Consider the following 16,920-nt stretch of genomic DNA (forward strand, 5'->3'; position numbering starts at 1 on the left):
AGGGAGGAATATGAAGAAGCCTTATGTTATTATTGTTCAAGCCAAAGGCTTAACTCGGTAGTGAATGATTCGAATCAAGTGCCAGAAATACGAAACACAATCGGCATGTTGAAAGATATAAACAATTTCTTCAAGTAGAAAATATGTTCCTAACATTCCGCTTTTGTGTGAAAATGATGATAATGATAATAATAATAAATCTCAAACATAAAAAGTTAGGGATGGGCACTAACACCTAAGGCTTTTGGTGAGTTGCGCCATCACTTACACGAGCAACTGCCGGACCGTCAGCCCAGGCGCGCCCTTAAGGAGATTACATGCCGTATTGTTGGATTTCACAAGTCAGCCTTCAAATCTGTTAGTTTCTCAGGTCTTATAAAAAGCGTCGCAAGCTATGAACCTCGTCAAACTTACAGTTTACCAGCAAACAACCGCTCTTCTCAGGGGGACAGCCCCTCCCTGCCTGTATCTCGCTAAGCCCATGGTTCCTTCGCCACATTTACCAGTCGAAAGCAATAATAGAAATAATATGACTATACCCAACAATATTTTGACCATTACTGATCACACAATCCTACGTTTTTTTTTCGAAAAATTTCAATCACGTGAGCAGAAAAAAAATCCCACCCAAATAATCTACCTTAAGAGATTTTTCAGTAATACAGTGAATATGAAATACAACAATTTATGTGTGCTTCAAAACCTGCCACACTGCAGTTTCCAGAAATCTTGGAAACAACGTTCAGGTACCGTTCTAAAAGCGTCTACAGAAATTTAAAAAAATGTCGTTGGCGTTTTTGACGTTTAATGGCTACTTGTTAACTTGTGTTGGACGAATTCATTCGATGTGTTAGATGATTCTCAGCTCTGAGGAAGATTGGCTCAGTTCAAGTTAGTGCGGAGTGACATACAGACTATTATCCCTCGTAAGTGGAAGTTATTTGCAGGTTACGTCATAAATCTATGTTACCTATATGACAACCACGTGTCAGATACTTGAATACTGATATATTCAAAGTTTTCAGTTTTCTCGAAATGAGAAACGTATCATTTATATTTGACCATAGCCTTGGTTCTTGAGAACTTAGACAAATTGGGTATTGTAACCACGTGCGTACGGGTTCACTTTGACAGGCGCGCCTATTTATATATACTAGAGGCTGGAGATTATGGTTGTGCACTGTATTATGACATAATCTTCAAGGTAGATATTTGGATGAAAGTTTCATCCATTCACGTGATGATAATCTTTCCAAAATGGAAAAATGATGAATTGCTTGGCTTGAAGCTTGGCTCTGTAAATCATCGTTTTGGAAAGCCTCGTTCATCTTTGATATTTATGGATTGAGTATTCTGTCGATTCCATAGAAGGCGCCTTCTTCACTCTTTTGGAAGTGTTTTCATTCATAGAAGGATATCCATAATTATATTGTTGACGGATCGATCTTCTTTCCAGAAAAAAAATTGTATTGGAAAATATTTGTCAATAGAAATATTATAGCTCCAATAAAAATAATGATCAACATATTTCAAACAAAATTATATTCAAATCATTGTTACATTACATAAAAATAATCAATTATTTGGGAGTTCACTTTTCACATTAAATCAAACCTTCAACGTTGAAGTTTATTGATACAGTACCAAAATAATGGCAGGGCTCAATGGATTTATGTTTATTTGAATCGGTATTCAAATTCAATAGCTGTCACTGAGCACAATGAATGAAACAGTAGTGATTGGGCATGAACAATGAGTGGTTGAGTTGGGAATAAATACCGTATCTGTTTCGATTCCGATACGTAAGAACACGGTGGTCCAAATCAAGAAGATAATTCAATTAAGTGAGTAGTATTTCCTCTGGTTAGGTTATTTACTACATCGGGAGTAAAAGTTGTCTAATAAGTTTCACTTATTAGTTTTTGAAATATCTTTCTTTCTGGCATGATATCCGCTCAATTGAAATGTGACCGATGCCTTGAGATAAATATTAGTTTTTTCGGTACGTACTGATTTTTATCTTTTTCATTAATTAGAGTTTTTGTCTTCTGATCCAAATCAGAAGTCAAAATGACAATACAGTTTTTTTTGTAGGAGATGACGAATAACCCTGGATGGGTTGAATGAGGACAGTCACAGCTAAGCATTCTTGGAGTCCACACGTGTTGTTTATTAATGTTCGTTATGGAATTATAATAAACATTGCATTATAAGACTTCGTGTTTATGTTATCTGACAAAGACAGCGGTGGGATTATAATCTAAATACGTCCTTCGTAATATTGTCTAAAGTTTTGAAGTGAAAATGGGTGGAAAAAAACGTTAAGACAAGAAAAAATCGTTTTCGCGAAAACGGTGTATTTCCTCAAGTAGTACCAGTAGTGATAGTGATGGTTCCACGAAACGGGAATTGAAAAGATTGAAATCTGAATTGAAGTGATTGAAACAAAGGCAGGTTAAATACACTCATCAAACAGGTGACGAGTTTCTGGTTCCTTTATTCGATCCGTCTCAAGATGACTCAGTGGTGGAACATTGGCTTAGTAGAGTCGATTATCTGGCTGCAAGGTATGGTTGGGATGATAATTCAATGATATGGTTGATATCGGGGAGGTTGAAAGGCAACGCACGGCAGTGGTTCGACGAAAATACCAAACATGACGCAAGTTGGGAAGAAGTAAAACGTTCAATGAAACTTCAATTTCTTAAGTCTGTTCCATTTTCTAATTTGCTAAAGAGTGCTGCTATTTATGAAACAAAACCTGGTCAAAACTTAGGCGACTATTGTTTTGAAAAGGTGTCAAAATTGATAGCGCTCAATTTGACAATTCCTGATGAATATTCAGTCGATGCTGTAATAGGTGGTATAACAAATGAGAATTTACCTCGTACTGTTAGATCAGCCCAGTATACTGATGCTAATTTGTTATATGCTTATTTGAATACCATGGGAGATATGCCATCTCAAATCATAGTCCCTAGTGCTAGTTACCAAACTCCTTCATTTAATAGTTGTCCTGTTCATCATAATCAAAATAGGAAAAATTCCAAAGGAGGTTTAACTTGTTTCAGTTGTGGTATTTCGGGACATATAACTAAAAATTGTGGAAAACCTCGTATTGTGTGTTCTACTTGTAACCGTTCAGGACATGTAGCTCACAATTGTCCTTCACATAAGAGCGAGGTTCAAGTGATATGCGGTGGAGTGAATTCATAAGATAACATTTTTTTACAAATTGATCAACAACGTTGAAGTTCAATGTCTAATTAATACAGGTAGTTCTGCCACATCAATGAAAATGTCTATTGCAAAAACCTGAATATTGCTCTAAGGACATCAACAGAAGTTACATTGTGTAGTTTTATGGATACTAACCTACAAAGTAAATGTGTCTTTTTTGGGACAACTATAGAATATTTGGGAAGAGAAATCAGCGAACGAGGCCTGAGACCAGGAAAAGCTAAGATTGATTCAATTTCAAAAATGTCGCCGCCGAATAATGTTAAACAAGTGAGACAATTCATTGGTTTGACAAGCTATTTCCGAAAGCTTGTGAAGGGATTGTCCAATATTATTCAACCAATTACCAGACTGACCAGAAAAGATATGAAATTTGAATGGAGTGAACCCCAACAAAATGTTTTTGATAAAATTGAAAGAATTCTGACGTCATTGCCTGTATTGGTTATATACAACCCGGATTTGCGAACGGAGCTTCACACGGATGCAAGTTCAGTTGCATCTTATTGCATGCTTATGCAATTCGATGAAAAAGGACAGTCACACGTGGTTTCTTATTTTAGTGAACAGACGACGGTGGACCAACGACAATATCACTCATACGAGCTGGAAACAATGGCTGTTGTTTATGCATTAAGATATTTCAGGGTGTATCTGCTTGGAATACTTTTTAAAGTGATCACTGACTGCAATGCTTTAAAATTAACACCTACGAAAAAAGATCTTATACCACATATTGGAAGATGGTGGCTCGAAATACAAAAGTATACATTGGAAGTCGAATATAGAGCTGGCAAAAAATGGCCCATGTCGACGCGTTAGATAGGATTTCCCCAAGCAATGAAATGGAACTTTTCCAAGTGGATATGACTGAAGCTGATTGGATAACTGGTGCACAACTTCAAGATGACCAGATTTGTAAAATCAGAAACAAACTAAAAGAAAAGAAAACTAGAGAAACAAAACAATATTTTGAAAATCATGAAGTGAAGAAAGACAAACTGTTCAAGAAGTTATAAAATAGACGAAAAGCTTGGGTGATGAATCGAATGACTCGTATGCAAATATGCAGACTTTGCCATGATGATTCAGGGCATTTGGGTATCGAAAAAACACTGAAGCGTATAAAAACAAACTATTGGTTTAGTGGAATGAGAAAGTTTGTCACAAAATATATTGAAGCATTTTCAAATTGTGCATATTATAAGAAAACAAATACTTACAAACAATGCAAGTTGAATCCAATTGAAAAGCCTGCAGTTCCATGACATACAGTACATATCGACCATTTGAAACGAGTAAAAAGAAAAACAAATTTTCATTTGTTATTGTTGATGGATTTAGTAAATTCATTGTGATAGAAGCTGTACGCAGTCAAAAGAGTAAGCTTGCCATTAAATCATTGACTCCTAGCCTGATATACTTTTTGGATCACCTATAAGAATGATCAGTGATAGAAGCTCAGCTTTTACTTCTGCCAGTTTTCGAAATTTTTGCGAAAGTTATGGAATTAAACATATTCTGAATGATGTTGCTACTCCAAGGAGTAACGGACAATGTGAATGCTACAATCAAAAAATAGTAAATGCGCTTTCAACTACTGTTGCCGGAAAAGATCCTATGGAGTGGGATTCACATATTAAACAAATTCAGTATGCAATAAATACTAGCCACAATAAGGGTATCAATGCTACACCAATAGAAGCATTGAATAGTGTGAGATGTTCGATTGACTGCCTAGATCTCAACCAATTTCGGGACAAAATCTCGAAGCATATAACAGAAGATCAAAAATTGCAAAAACGACGATGCAATAAAGTATAAGGTTGGTGATTTGGTTATGGTTCAAATAATAAGTTTCAAAGCCACAGGTGCAAGCAAAAAACTGAATGCAAAATATAAAGGTCCTTTTAAAGTCACGAAAGTTTTGATTATTGATCGTTACGAAGTGGAAGATCTCAGAGAAGGTTATAGACGCTCAAGACCAGTTATATATCCAGATCATCTTAAGGAATAGATAAGCACACATGACGACCAAAAGTAAGTTGAGCAAACGTTGCTCTGTGGGTAGAAAAGGTGAACATTACTTTTGGTGAACGTCACCATTGAGCAAACGTTGCTCTATGAGTAGAAAAGGTGAACGTTACCTTTGGTGAACGTCACCATTGAGCAAACGTTGCTTTGTAAGTAGAAAAGGTGAACGTTACCGTTGGTGAACGTCACCATTGAGCAAACGTTGCTCTGTGAGTAGATAAGGTAAACGTTACCTTTGGTGAACGTCACCATTAAATAAACGTTGCTCTGTTGAATTTTTCTAATATTTTTTTAATTCTCAGGTCAGAATAAGGTCTGAGAACAGACCTATTGCAGGATGGCCGAATGTAGGAGATGACGAATAACTCTGGATGAGTTGAATGAGGACAGTCACAGCTAAGCATTCTTGGAGTCCACACTTGTTGTTTATTAATGTTCGTTATGGGATTAGAATAAATATTGTATTCTAAGACTTCGTGTTTATGTTATCTGACATTTCGAAAATATGGCTACTCAAATGTTGAAAAATCAACTATTTCAGGAATTCACTTCCGTAATTGAATAGAACTGGCCGATACTTGATGAAAATCCATATTAAAAAAACTAATCAATAGCGTTTATTCTATGATTTTCACCTATAAGAGTTTTACAAAAACCGCGACACGTGTTTCGCTATGCAAAAGCTTCTTCAAGCATATCTGCTTGATATGCAGCTTCTCCCGAGTTCATTTCACTACTCCAAACGAGTAGAGTAAGATCGGGACATCGATGAATTTGTTGCAGCAACTTTGTTCTTCCTCGACAGTTCCGATGACCAGATCTGTCGAATTTTGTGCTAATACGCGCGTGAGTGGCGTTGTTCCACCCCGAGGAAAGTATACGTCTCTCCGGCATCTAGATGTTGTAGGATGCTTCCATCTACGAGCTGCAAATCCTCTCCGTAGTCCTCGCATCGTTCTCTTCCGAGATGGACCATTGCACGTTTGTCTATCCCGGATTTCATACTAATAGCATGCGTGTACTCTTCCACAACTATCAAGGACTGATGGAGAGTCTTCTCTTCAGAGGCATAAAGTTTAAGATCATCCATATAAAACAAATGGGTGACCTTGTGCCTCCCATTTCCGGGGTGCCACAGTTATATCCTCGAGTATTTCTGAGCGCAACGGATAATGAGATGCAGAAGAGAAGGGAACTGAGGGAATCACCTTGAAATACACCCCTTCTAAAAGTGACCCACCCTGTTTGGACTCTTGCTTGATCAGATGTTATGGTGAAGCGAGTTCGCCAAAGTGGTATCAGTTGTTCAATCACTATTTTGTCGGGTACCGCAAGGCATCTGAGCAAATGCAAGATGAGCTCATGCGAAATTGTATCAAATGCCTTACGGTAATCGATCCAGGCCATAGAGAGGTTACGCTTATATTGTATCGAGTCCTACGTTACACATATCGATGAACAGGTTCTCTTCACATCGAGCGACTCCTCTCTTCGACCCTCTCTGCTCATATATCCGTTCGAACACTCGGTCAACTGCGGTGAGTATTCGTTTGTAAAAGATGCTTGTAAACAACTTATAACACGAATTCAAGCACGTTATCGGTCTGTAATTCTTAGGAATCGACAAATCTCCGCTTCTGGGGTTGAGAACGGCCCGCCCCTGGACAAATCAATCCGGAATCGATTGCTTCCGTCCAGCCATGAGTTGAAAACTCTGGCCAGATGGCGGTGGGTGCTTGGTAGTTTTTTCCACCAATGAGTGTTAAGCCCATCTGGGCCTGGAGAAGCAAAGTTCTTGGAACCTAGAAGGGCTCTTCGAACGTCATCTGGGGTTATCGGGTTGCGCAGTTCATTGAGCTCAGACTCGCATCTCTGTTGAAAGCTTCGAACTGCGCTAGGGCTGGAGTGTCTAAGTTGAGTGGCTGCGGGTGTTCATAGATATCCTTCCAGAAGGATTCCACCTGATCAGCGGTCGGCGGATTATCCACAGCACGTGGAGGCTCTTGGAATAAGCGAGAAGGTTTCTCGCGGAACCTAAGGTTTTCCGCGATATTTTTCGCTCGCCTCACTAGTGACTTCTTAGCAGCCACTAGCATTCGTATCCTATCAAGGCAGTGCTGTTTGGTGGTCAGCAGCATGCCATGGCTTAAAGTGTGATAGATACGTCGTAGATTGGCGGCTATTCGCCGCACTGCGGGCGTGAAAGGCCTGTTGGCTGCCCTGTAATCCATCACACATTGGATACGAGACGTGTGTTGTCTCGCCGACGTGACTTTAGCCTCCATCTTGTGTACACGCCGTTCAATCTTCCGAACCGCAAGGCCGGGATTTCGTCTTTCCGATTCGGAAAGCGATTGGACGACGTTATACACGGCGGTGTTGATTTGCCAGATGTCAGCCTCTTCTGTTAGAACGCTATGAACCTCCGCATCTAAACGAGCCAGTTCTTGTGGCTTCAGGGGCTTAATCCTGTGGAGCGTCCTGCGTGTTCTGATTGTCGTCTCCATTGGTGGTATGGTGCGAGTCTCCTCTCCAGCCGTGCCAACGGGTGGTAAAACTGCCACTTCTACCACTTCGTTTTGGCGGAAAAGGCGGCATGCTCCGGATGTGTTTCACACCACAAAGCATGCAATCTCGCCATGTACCCTCTTCGCGCGGACTCACTACTCTCGTAGCAATGCATACGGCTATCTCTTAGTTCATGCGTCCACTTAAAACGTCCGTTTTCATTGCCAGGGTTGTCATCAGTAGGCAAATCATCGTTTTGGGCCCCAACACCTTGCCTCTGACCCCTCCGAGCGGGTCGATTGTGGGGACCCCTTCCTTGATTATTGGGAACCAAGTGTTGGGTCCACCGGGTGGTTAGCCCTGTGGACCCACGGCCGGCACCGGAGGGAGAATAAAGTTCTCCTTCCCGGTGCGCCTGGGCTGACGGTCCGGTTTTGCACCAGTTGCTCGGGTAAGTGGTGTCGCAACACACCAAAGGCCAAGGGTGTTAGTGGCCATCCCTGCTTATTCATTATTATTATTATTATAATTTGTTTATTCATTATTATTATTATTATTTACCGTAGTGTGCGCTGGTCAAGCCCTATCCTCCGAAGCCCCGATACATTCCGGAGGGCGTGACAGCATTATTAACCAGTGACCACTCCCGACATCTTGGGGTGAGTGATCATTGGGTTCGAGAATCATATGCTCTGGGCAAGCGCAGTTAGCCAAGAATGACATCCTTCTGCATCTGTGCGGCTAATATTTCTGCCTTAGTGCATCAAGCCGGTATGATTTTAAGATTCAAGAGTAGAGAGGACATCATTCCACCAAATACTCCAATAATCAGAACAACAGAGTGATCTGGGTAGAGTCTGCAGAGTTCGAAGAGAAAATCTCGATATTTCATCCGTTTTTCCTCCTCTTTTCGGACGATATTCGTCTCGCGAGGAGCTGAAAACTCCACGACAAATATCGTTTTGCTCTGGTGGTCGAGAACAGCTGGTATGAGCTTGAGGGTGGGGAACGAATAGTTCCAATAAATTCGGCACTTCTCGTTCCCCACAACGGATTCAATATCCCTCGGAGCGTAGGGCAACACCAGTGTCTCATGCCGTAGATGGTAATATAGCACTCTTAGGGAGCGTTATGTCGATGGATATAGGCCGAGACCGCATATGCTGGACATGCTGATAGCACGTGCATTAGGGTCTCGGGCACATCGCGGCAGGCCCTGCACCTTGTGTATTGTTATTGTTAACATTCCATCATTGGTGACAAAGGCTTTATCCGCGGAAGTCGAACGGACAGTCGTGAATGGAAAAGACAGAAAGCAAGACGCGTGTTTCGTTAAATGTGTGTTCCGCTGATTGTTCTGTAAAGTGAAAATTATAAATATCTACTGCGAAAAACAGCATACTGGAAATAAATGAGGTTGGTGTCGTTCATCATTAATTTCTGAATTGTCTCTTCTTTGAATATCCAACAACCGGCCCACATACGGTAAATACAGTTCTTATCGAACATTTGTAATACGAAACGGTTTAGAGGTAATTACGTATTCCTCGAACCAACCCTGGACTACTTTTTTTTTCTGATTGATTCGGCCGTTACTTGATGAAGATCCATAGTAATTTCAAAAACTACACCTCACGATTTGATCGTCACAAAAGTTTGTGAAGATCAAATCGTGAGGTGTAGGTTTTGAAAAAACTGGGCTACTTTGTATATCCTGCATATATCAGAAGATAACAACTGACAATTGCTGATATTTCTTCTTCATCGAACTCAATCTTTAATAATGAATAAAAGATAAGAACCGGTAATTGCTGACATCCATTTTTTCTCGAATACTATCTCTTACAGTGAATAAGTGTATCGTATAATTTGTTTTGATGACAACCTCGAAAAGGGAAAATATGATTATGACTTTTTCTCAAGAATTATCCAAAGCTTAATGACAGATTTTTTTCGAATTTTATCTATTTGCCATAGCTTTTCTATATACACATTTGTAATGTTGTAACCAGAAGCTCATTTTGTGACCAGCTATTTTTTGCTCAGCAAATTAATATGGTTATTGAAATTGAGGTTGCTGCCCAGATTGATTCCAAGAAATTTATTTAGTTTTTTGTTTGATATAATATCATTACCCATCGGAATGTCTGACAAGTTGCAATTGAATGATATAAGATTGGTTTTTTCTATATTGAAGGATAGCAGATTGAAGTTGCACCACTCTCTCACTTTAAGAATATCTTGTGCTATTTTATTTTGAAGAACATTTTCATTAGTGTCATGCCACAGAATGGTTGTATCATCTGCAAAAATTGTGAACGTTCCCTCAGAATCAATATAAGCTAGATCATTAAAATACAACAAAAACAATACTGGCCCCAGTACCGAGCCTTGGGGTACTCCGTGCCTAACAAAGACAATATCTGACAGCGTGTCAGTTCTCACAACTTGGGTTCGTTGACTCAGATATGATTTCATCCAGTTAAGGCTTTGTTTCTGTAACCATAGTGTTGGAGTTTGCGTAGCAGAATTTCGTGGTTCACACAATCGAAAGCTTTCGACAAGTCACAGAACACTGCTGCGCCATTTCTTTTTCAGGTTCATCTCAGAGTAAAGTCTTTTTATTAGATGGAAAGTTGCATCCCCTGTACTCTTTTTGAATTGAAAGCCAAATTGTTGAGGATTTAAGATTTTGTTGGCAGATATGAAATTCATCAACCTAATTTTTACCAATTTTTCTATAATTTTACCAAGGGTTGGAATAAGCGAGATGGGTCGAAAGTTTGAGGGATATGAGGTGTCACGCCCTTTGTGAATGGGGATCACAACATTTGCTTTTAAGAATTGTGTGTAGGTTTCCTTGGCAAAGGAGTCATTGATGGGGATTAATGTGAATGGGGATCACAACATTTGCTTTTAAGAATTGTGGGTAGGTTCCCTTGGCAAAGGAGTCATTAATAAGTTTGACTAGTAACTTTAGAGTAAAGATTGGCATATTCTCAAAAATTCTTATCGATATGTTATCGATGACACAAGAAGTTTTATTTTTGATCTGCTTTATTGTATCTATCAGCTCTATTAGATTGGTTTCATATACAATAAATGTTTCATCAATATTAATGTTATTCATGAATGATAATGGATCTGGTGCATTATCTATATTATTTGACAGTCTCTCTGCTATGGAGCAATATAATTCATTCAGAGTGTTGCCATCCAAGGTGACATTCTTTGCCAGAGTGGGAGTTTTGCCCCGAAACTGATTCACTGATCGCCATGTTTCTTTAATGGTATCCTTACTTTTGCAGAATCTTTCATGGTAGTAGCAACTTTTTACTGCTTTTACAACTTTCTTATAGATGCTTCTGAATTTATTGTAGTACTGATTAAAGTGTGTAATTTCATTTCATGTGATTTCATGTGGAGATTTGTATGGGTGTGTAAGAGCGAGAGACGCGTGTGACGTAATCGAGACAAAGTGAGATGGAGATGGTATCGATGTTTTACGTTCCTATCGTAGCGATTCAAGCATGGAACTCGGCCCCCTTGGTACTCCGCCTTACCTATCAGCCCCCTTAGTACTCCGCCCTCGTCCCTCTTGGGACTCCGCATTACCGCTCAGGCCCCCTTGTCTCGTGATCTTGATTAAAAAAAGTTTATACTTATGAGATTCTAACCTGGATCGTCCGTGTGGTAGACATTGTCCTCAGCCTCTACACCATCGTAAGATATTGAAAGTAACTGCGAATGATGGGTATTTACAGCGTAAGATTTGTCGGGACCGGAATTGACTCATTTTATATACTTGACCAAATTTTTTTCATTTCCGTAGAATGTTAGGGAAGTTGTAATCGTCATTATCATGTTGAAGATAGGAAAATATACTTAGATTTGGGAAATAATTAATATTTCATGTAAAGATGTGTATGTGTGTGTAAGAGCGAAAGACGCGTGTGACGTAATCGAGGCAAAGAGAGATGGAGATGGTATCGAGGTTTTACCGGTTGCTAGCGCAAGCAGGTGTTGCCGGTTGTAAAAATAAATCGTTGCGTATGGGGCAATGTAGCGTTGCCGGATACTTAGATCTGGGAAATGATTAATATTTCATGTAAAGATGTGTATGTGTGTGTAAGAGCGAGAGACGCGTGTGACGTAATCGAGACAAAGTGAGATGGAGATGGTATCGATGTTTTAAGCCGCATTTTCACGTGTCAAGTAGCTAAAGCGAGTTACTAAAGCAAGTAACTAAATTTAGTAACTTGTATGGTGTAAACAACTTGATTTAGTACTTGCGCAAGTACATAATTTAGTAAACTGTTTAGTCAAGTGAATAGAAAAAGTTCTATTTACTTGAGCAAGTTGCCTCTCCCACCTTCGCTTTCTAGCAACTACCAAGCCGACTAAACAAGTGTAGACAGCTCAGTTTAGGCAAGTTCATAGTACAGACTGCAAGGTTGGTTGTGTTTTAATTTGGTGGCGTGTTTTGAAAATGTCTCGTTGGAGTGAAGCGACTACAATAAAGTTTGTAGAAGAGTATCGGGAAAGGCGATGTCTATGGGATACAAAGGCTGTGATTTATAAAAATAAACAAGCTCGGGACGCGGCGTATAAGGAAATTGAGGAGATCATGGGAATAGAAGGATTCGGAGTGCCTGAAATCAAGAACAAAATACGGGCGTTGAGGTCAACTTATTCTCAAGAAAAAAAGAAAATAAGGGACTCGATGAAGTCTGGAGCAGGAGCGGAGGATATTTATGTCCCCAGTGTGAAATGGTTCAAGGAAATGGACGCATTTTTACGTAATATAGAGGATAATAAGAGGCCCACGCAGGATAATTTCAATGTAGGTATATTATAGTAGTGTTCATATGATAGGTAATTAATCCGTATACGTATTTTCCCGTCCCGAAAGTATCAACTTGTAATAAATTAAAGCAATACATCTCTCCAGCTATGTAACCAAATACGGAATAAGTATGTACATATTATAATATTAATATTAAAGTAGGTATAGTCAAAATATCATCCGTTGCTGCCATGGCACCGCACCTTCGCCCACAAAGTACTGGCAGAGTCGATCTCGCAGTTCTCTTGCACGTCGTGACGAATGATTACTCCCCAAAGGTCTTATTGACGGCAAGGGTATATTACTGTCATTTCTCCAAGAACCTGGTCTAATCTGACCGCGTTCTCTATCTTCTTCATCGAACGATCCATTTGGTGTGTAAGTGTTCTGAGAAGTGATTCGCAAATAATTGTGTAGTGCGCAACTGGCCTTGATAATTTTGTCCACAGTTTCTGGTAAGCATGCCATAGGCTTTTCAAAAATGCGAAATCGGCTAAGCAGAATTCCGAACGCATTCTCTACTATCCGTCTTGCCCGTGAAAGGCGGTAATTGAAAATTTTCTGATTTTCCGACAGTGTTACTTTTGAATAGGGTTTCATCAGATATGTTTTCAATGAAAATGCATCGTCACCTACGATGAAACCACCATCTGGTAATAAACCATTCTCTAGGGCTTCAAATAAAGATGATTGTTGGAAAACCCCACCATCGGATTGTCTTCCAGAACATCCAACATTAATATAGGAAAAACAATAGTTGTCATCTACCAGAGCTAACAGAATAATGCTGTGAGTACCCTTATAATTGAAGAATTCACTACCACAATTTGCCGGCGCATGAATCGTCACATGTTTCCCATCAATCGCACCGTAACATTTGGGGAAGTTCCACTTCAAACGAAACCCCTTTTCAATAACGTTCCATTCTTCTTGGGACTCCGGTACCTAAAATACATAATACGGTATATCTATTTGTTCTATTTCAGATGCAACGCGAAGAAGCAGTTGACGAACAACAACAACAAGATGAAGAGGCAATAATGACTGCCAGACAGGAAAAGTCTCAGGAACCACCACAGGAAAAGTCTCAGGAACCACCACAGGAAAAGTCTCAGGAACCACCACAGAAAAAAAATCAGAGCTACGGCAAAATTGAGACAGGTTACTGCAGTAGTTAACGACCTAAAAAAAATAACCGAAACTATCACACATGAACCTGCCAATGAACATGAATACATAGCTTTTGGTCGCAGTGTTGCTGCACAATTAATGACGTTAACTGCTTTTTCTGCAATAAAAGCACAGGAACGTATTCAGTCTGTTCTTACCAGTTTTAAACTCCAAGACCTCCAGAGTATTCGGTACGACACAGACACACATACCAGCAGTGCTAACGCCCCATCTGCCATCTCTACACCAATGCAGTCCCCTACATATTCCGACATGCCTTCTTCGTATAGCGATGGCTTCAGCACTATAATCCATGCAGAAGCAAATCTTACCTATGACGACGATATTAGAAGATCACAGATGATAGCACATGCTTTTTCCAATATTTAACATGTTTTGTTCATCAACAACTTGTTCGCAATAAAAATATTCAAAAAATACATACCTTTATATATTTTCTCAGACTTTCAAAAATAGCATCACACACCTCGGGTATAAATTTGGAGATTGCAGGTGTTGACACACGAAATAACCTCTGCAACGTTCTATAACTATTCCCTGTGGCTAAATAGGACAATGTGATTTCCAATTTTATTCTAGCTGGAACAGCCGATCTCATTACAGTGTCGTATTTCGTAATTTGATGCGCAATTTGAGCCAGCAATATTTCAAACTGTTCTTGAGATATCCTCAGACAATTTCTATATTCTGGTGCGTCTTCAGCTGCTAATTCTCTTAATAACGTAGATGAAGCACCATATCTTTCTCTTCTACTCAGCCATTTACGTACCCAGCAACGCTTCTTTTTGTTTTTGTTCATTTCTTCTGCAAGTATTTCGGATACTTCGCCACATAACGTCAATATACAATTTCGCACTGCTGCACGCGTCACTTTTCCTGCCATGTTTAATCTGTACTAAACAACTAAACAACAAAGCAGGTACCTACACATGTGAACGCTCACTAAAACGAACGGACTAAATTTTAGTTACTTGCTTTAGTAACTCGCTTTAGCTACTTGACACGTGAAAATGCGGCTTTACGTTCCTATCGCAAGCAGTTGTTGCCGGTTATAAGATATGTCGTTGTTTATTGGGCAATGTAGTACTGCCGGTTTGAAAATGAAGGGTTGGGAATACGACTGTGTACGGGGTGTCTCAAAATACATCATTTAAAAAAAAATGTTGGTTCGACAGAAGTCTAGCGTTCTAACATGCCAGACGGGCACTAAATCTCGTATCTCTGTCAACCAAGTTAGCATCATCAGGAGAAAGAGGAGATCCAAAAGCGAGAGGTTAAGCGTTGTGGACTCAACGTGAGGAAAATGGGGGAGCGAAGTATTCTACAATGACATTTTGCATAAGTTTCGACCGTTTTTGCGTGCGTTTTCGACCGTTTTCGATCATTTTGCGTGCGACCGTTTTGCGTACGATCGTTTTTGGTGCGTTTTCGATCGTTTTTGGTGCGTTTTCGATCGTTTTTGGTGCGTTTTCGATCGTTTTTCGTGCGTTTTCGACCGTTTTGCATACATTTTCTATTTTTGTTGAGGGTATATTATCATGAAGCGGTGAGTTTAGATAAAAAATGAAAAATGATTTTGAATAGAAATTTATTAAACATTTTTATTTTGGTAATATATCACAAAGCCATTTGTATGAAATATCTACGTTTCGGAGACTGCAATTGTAGTTGGTTCGGTTGCGAACGTGATGCATACAGGGTGAGACACCTTCGTTGTTGTCGAATGTAGGAACCATCCATGTTGTGTTGTCATAGCCCTCCAAATTCACAACGCTTGTCGGTATATTCAACTCGTAAAATTTTTCAGTTGGAAAGTCATGTTTTTGATGTCCCCGCACATAAATGACATCGACACTTAGTAGATTTTCCATGAGGATGGCATCCAATTGATTATATTCCACACAGCCAGAGTGTAACGGAACGGTAATAGGAACAGTAGGGACTGTATACCGTTATGATACTTAACAGATGTTAAAGTAAATCCCTCAAAGACGACTTACCTTGGGTGGATTGCGGCTGTTTCATCAGAGTCCTGAGATTGGTACCAGTTCTTGGAATCGAAGCTAATCCGTGTATCAAGAAGCACGATATTATGCGGTGTGATAAACAAAAATATTATCAGCAAAAAACGAATAATTCACAGTTGAACTGGGCAGTCGAGAATGGCGGACAATCAACCACATAGAAAAACAATACAACAACAACAATGTTCGTCCCTTTTCATCGCTCCAACACACCACAGAAGGCGCAATCATATTGAAGTCGTTTTGAGGGTACAGGGTGAGGCAAAATCAAGAAAATAAAAATGAGTATGTTAGCCGTTCCGCAACATTTACTGGCCCGCAAAATGCAGAAGGCATTTTCTAATATATAACTGAATAAAATTAATAATAAATATTCGAAACATCAAATAAAAACAAAAAATGCTGAAAAGAAAAGTTGAAAAGTCGTGTACTATTCAAGTGGAAGTGGACACAACTTGACCAGGGGGTGCTTCAAGGTACCATGCGTTGTTTTAATTGTTGCTACCCTCGCGACTTGATCATCACCAAGATGCAATTTGGAGATACGACCGAGCGACCACTTGCATGGGGGAAGGTTATCAGTTTTGATAAGTACAAGAATACCGATGCGAGGGGAAGTACCGCCATTCAACCACCTACCTCTTTGCTGCAAAGTGTGCAAATATTATTTATGCCACCTATGCCAGAAATCCCGATGTAGGCGTTGTAATAGTTGCCATCTCGTTAAACGATTCAGGGGTACATCAGAATAATCAGGCAGCGGTAGACTGGAGACAGGTTCCATAGTTAAAAAATGGCCGGGAGTGAGAGTGTTGAGATCATCAACATCGGCGCTCATGGGCGTTAAGGGTCGCGAATTGGAGATGGATTCAATTAATGTTAACACGGTATAAAATTCTTCGTAGGTGAGGATTTGTTGGCCGATAACACGAGCCAAATGTGATTTAACGCTCTTTACTCCGGCTTCGCATAACCCATTGAAATGAGGTGCACTTGCCGGAGTAGGATGAAAAACAATATTCTCGTGAGACGCTGAAGATTCGAGCAAACGGAGTAATTGACGCTGGGCACCTAAAA

General features: G+C 39.8%; 1 protein-coding gene across 1 annotated transcript; it reads left to right on the top strand.

Annotated features, from left to right (window-relative positions):
* The first annotated feature begins 12,271 nt into the window (after positions 1-12,271).
* Positions 12,272-14,680, top strand: LOC141484125 (uncharacterized). Its single transcript, XM_074179201.1, has 2 exons — positions 12,272-12,625; positions 13,615-14,680. Exons 1-2 carry the CDS (start codon positions 12,272-12,274, stop codon positions 13,804-13,806), a joined length of 546 nt encoding a protein of 181 aa, XP_074035302.1. The 3' UTR covers positions 13,807-14,680.
* The last annotated feature ends 2,240 nt before the right edge of the window (positions 14,681-16,920 follow it).

Source organism: Leptinotarsa decemlineata, unplaced genomic scaffold (assembly GCF_025532065.1).
Source record: "Leptinotarsa decemlineata unplaced genomic scaffold, Ldec_3_MD MMD2_tig00004433_RagTag_RagTag, whole genome shotgun sequence".
NCBI lineage: Eukaryota > Metazoa > Arthropoda > Insecta > Coleoptera > Chrysomelidae > Leptinotarsa > Leptinotarsa decemlineata.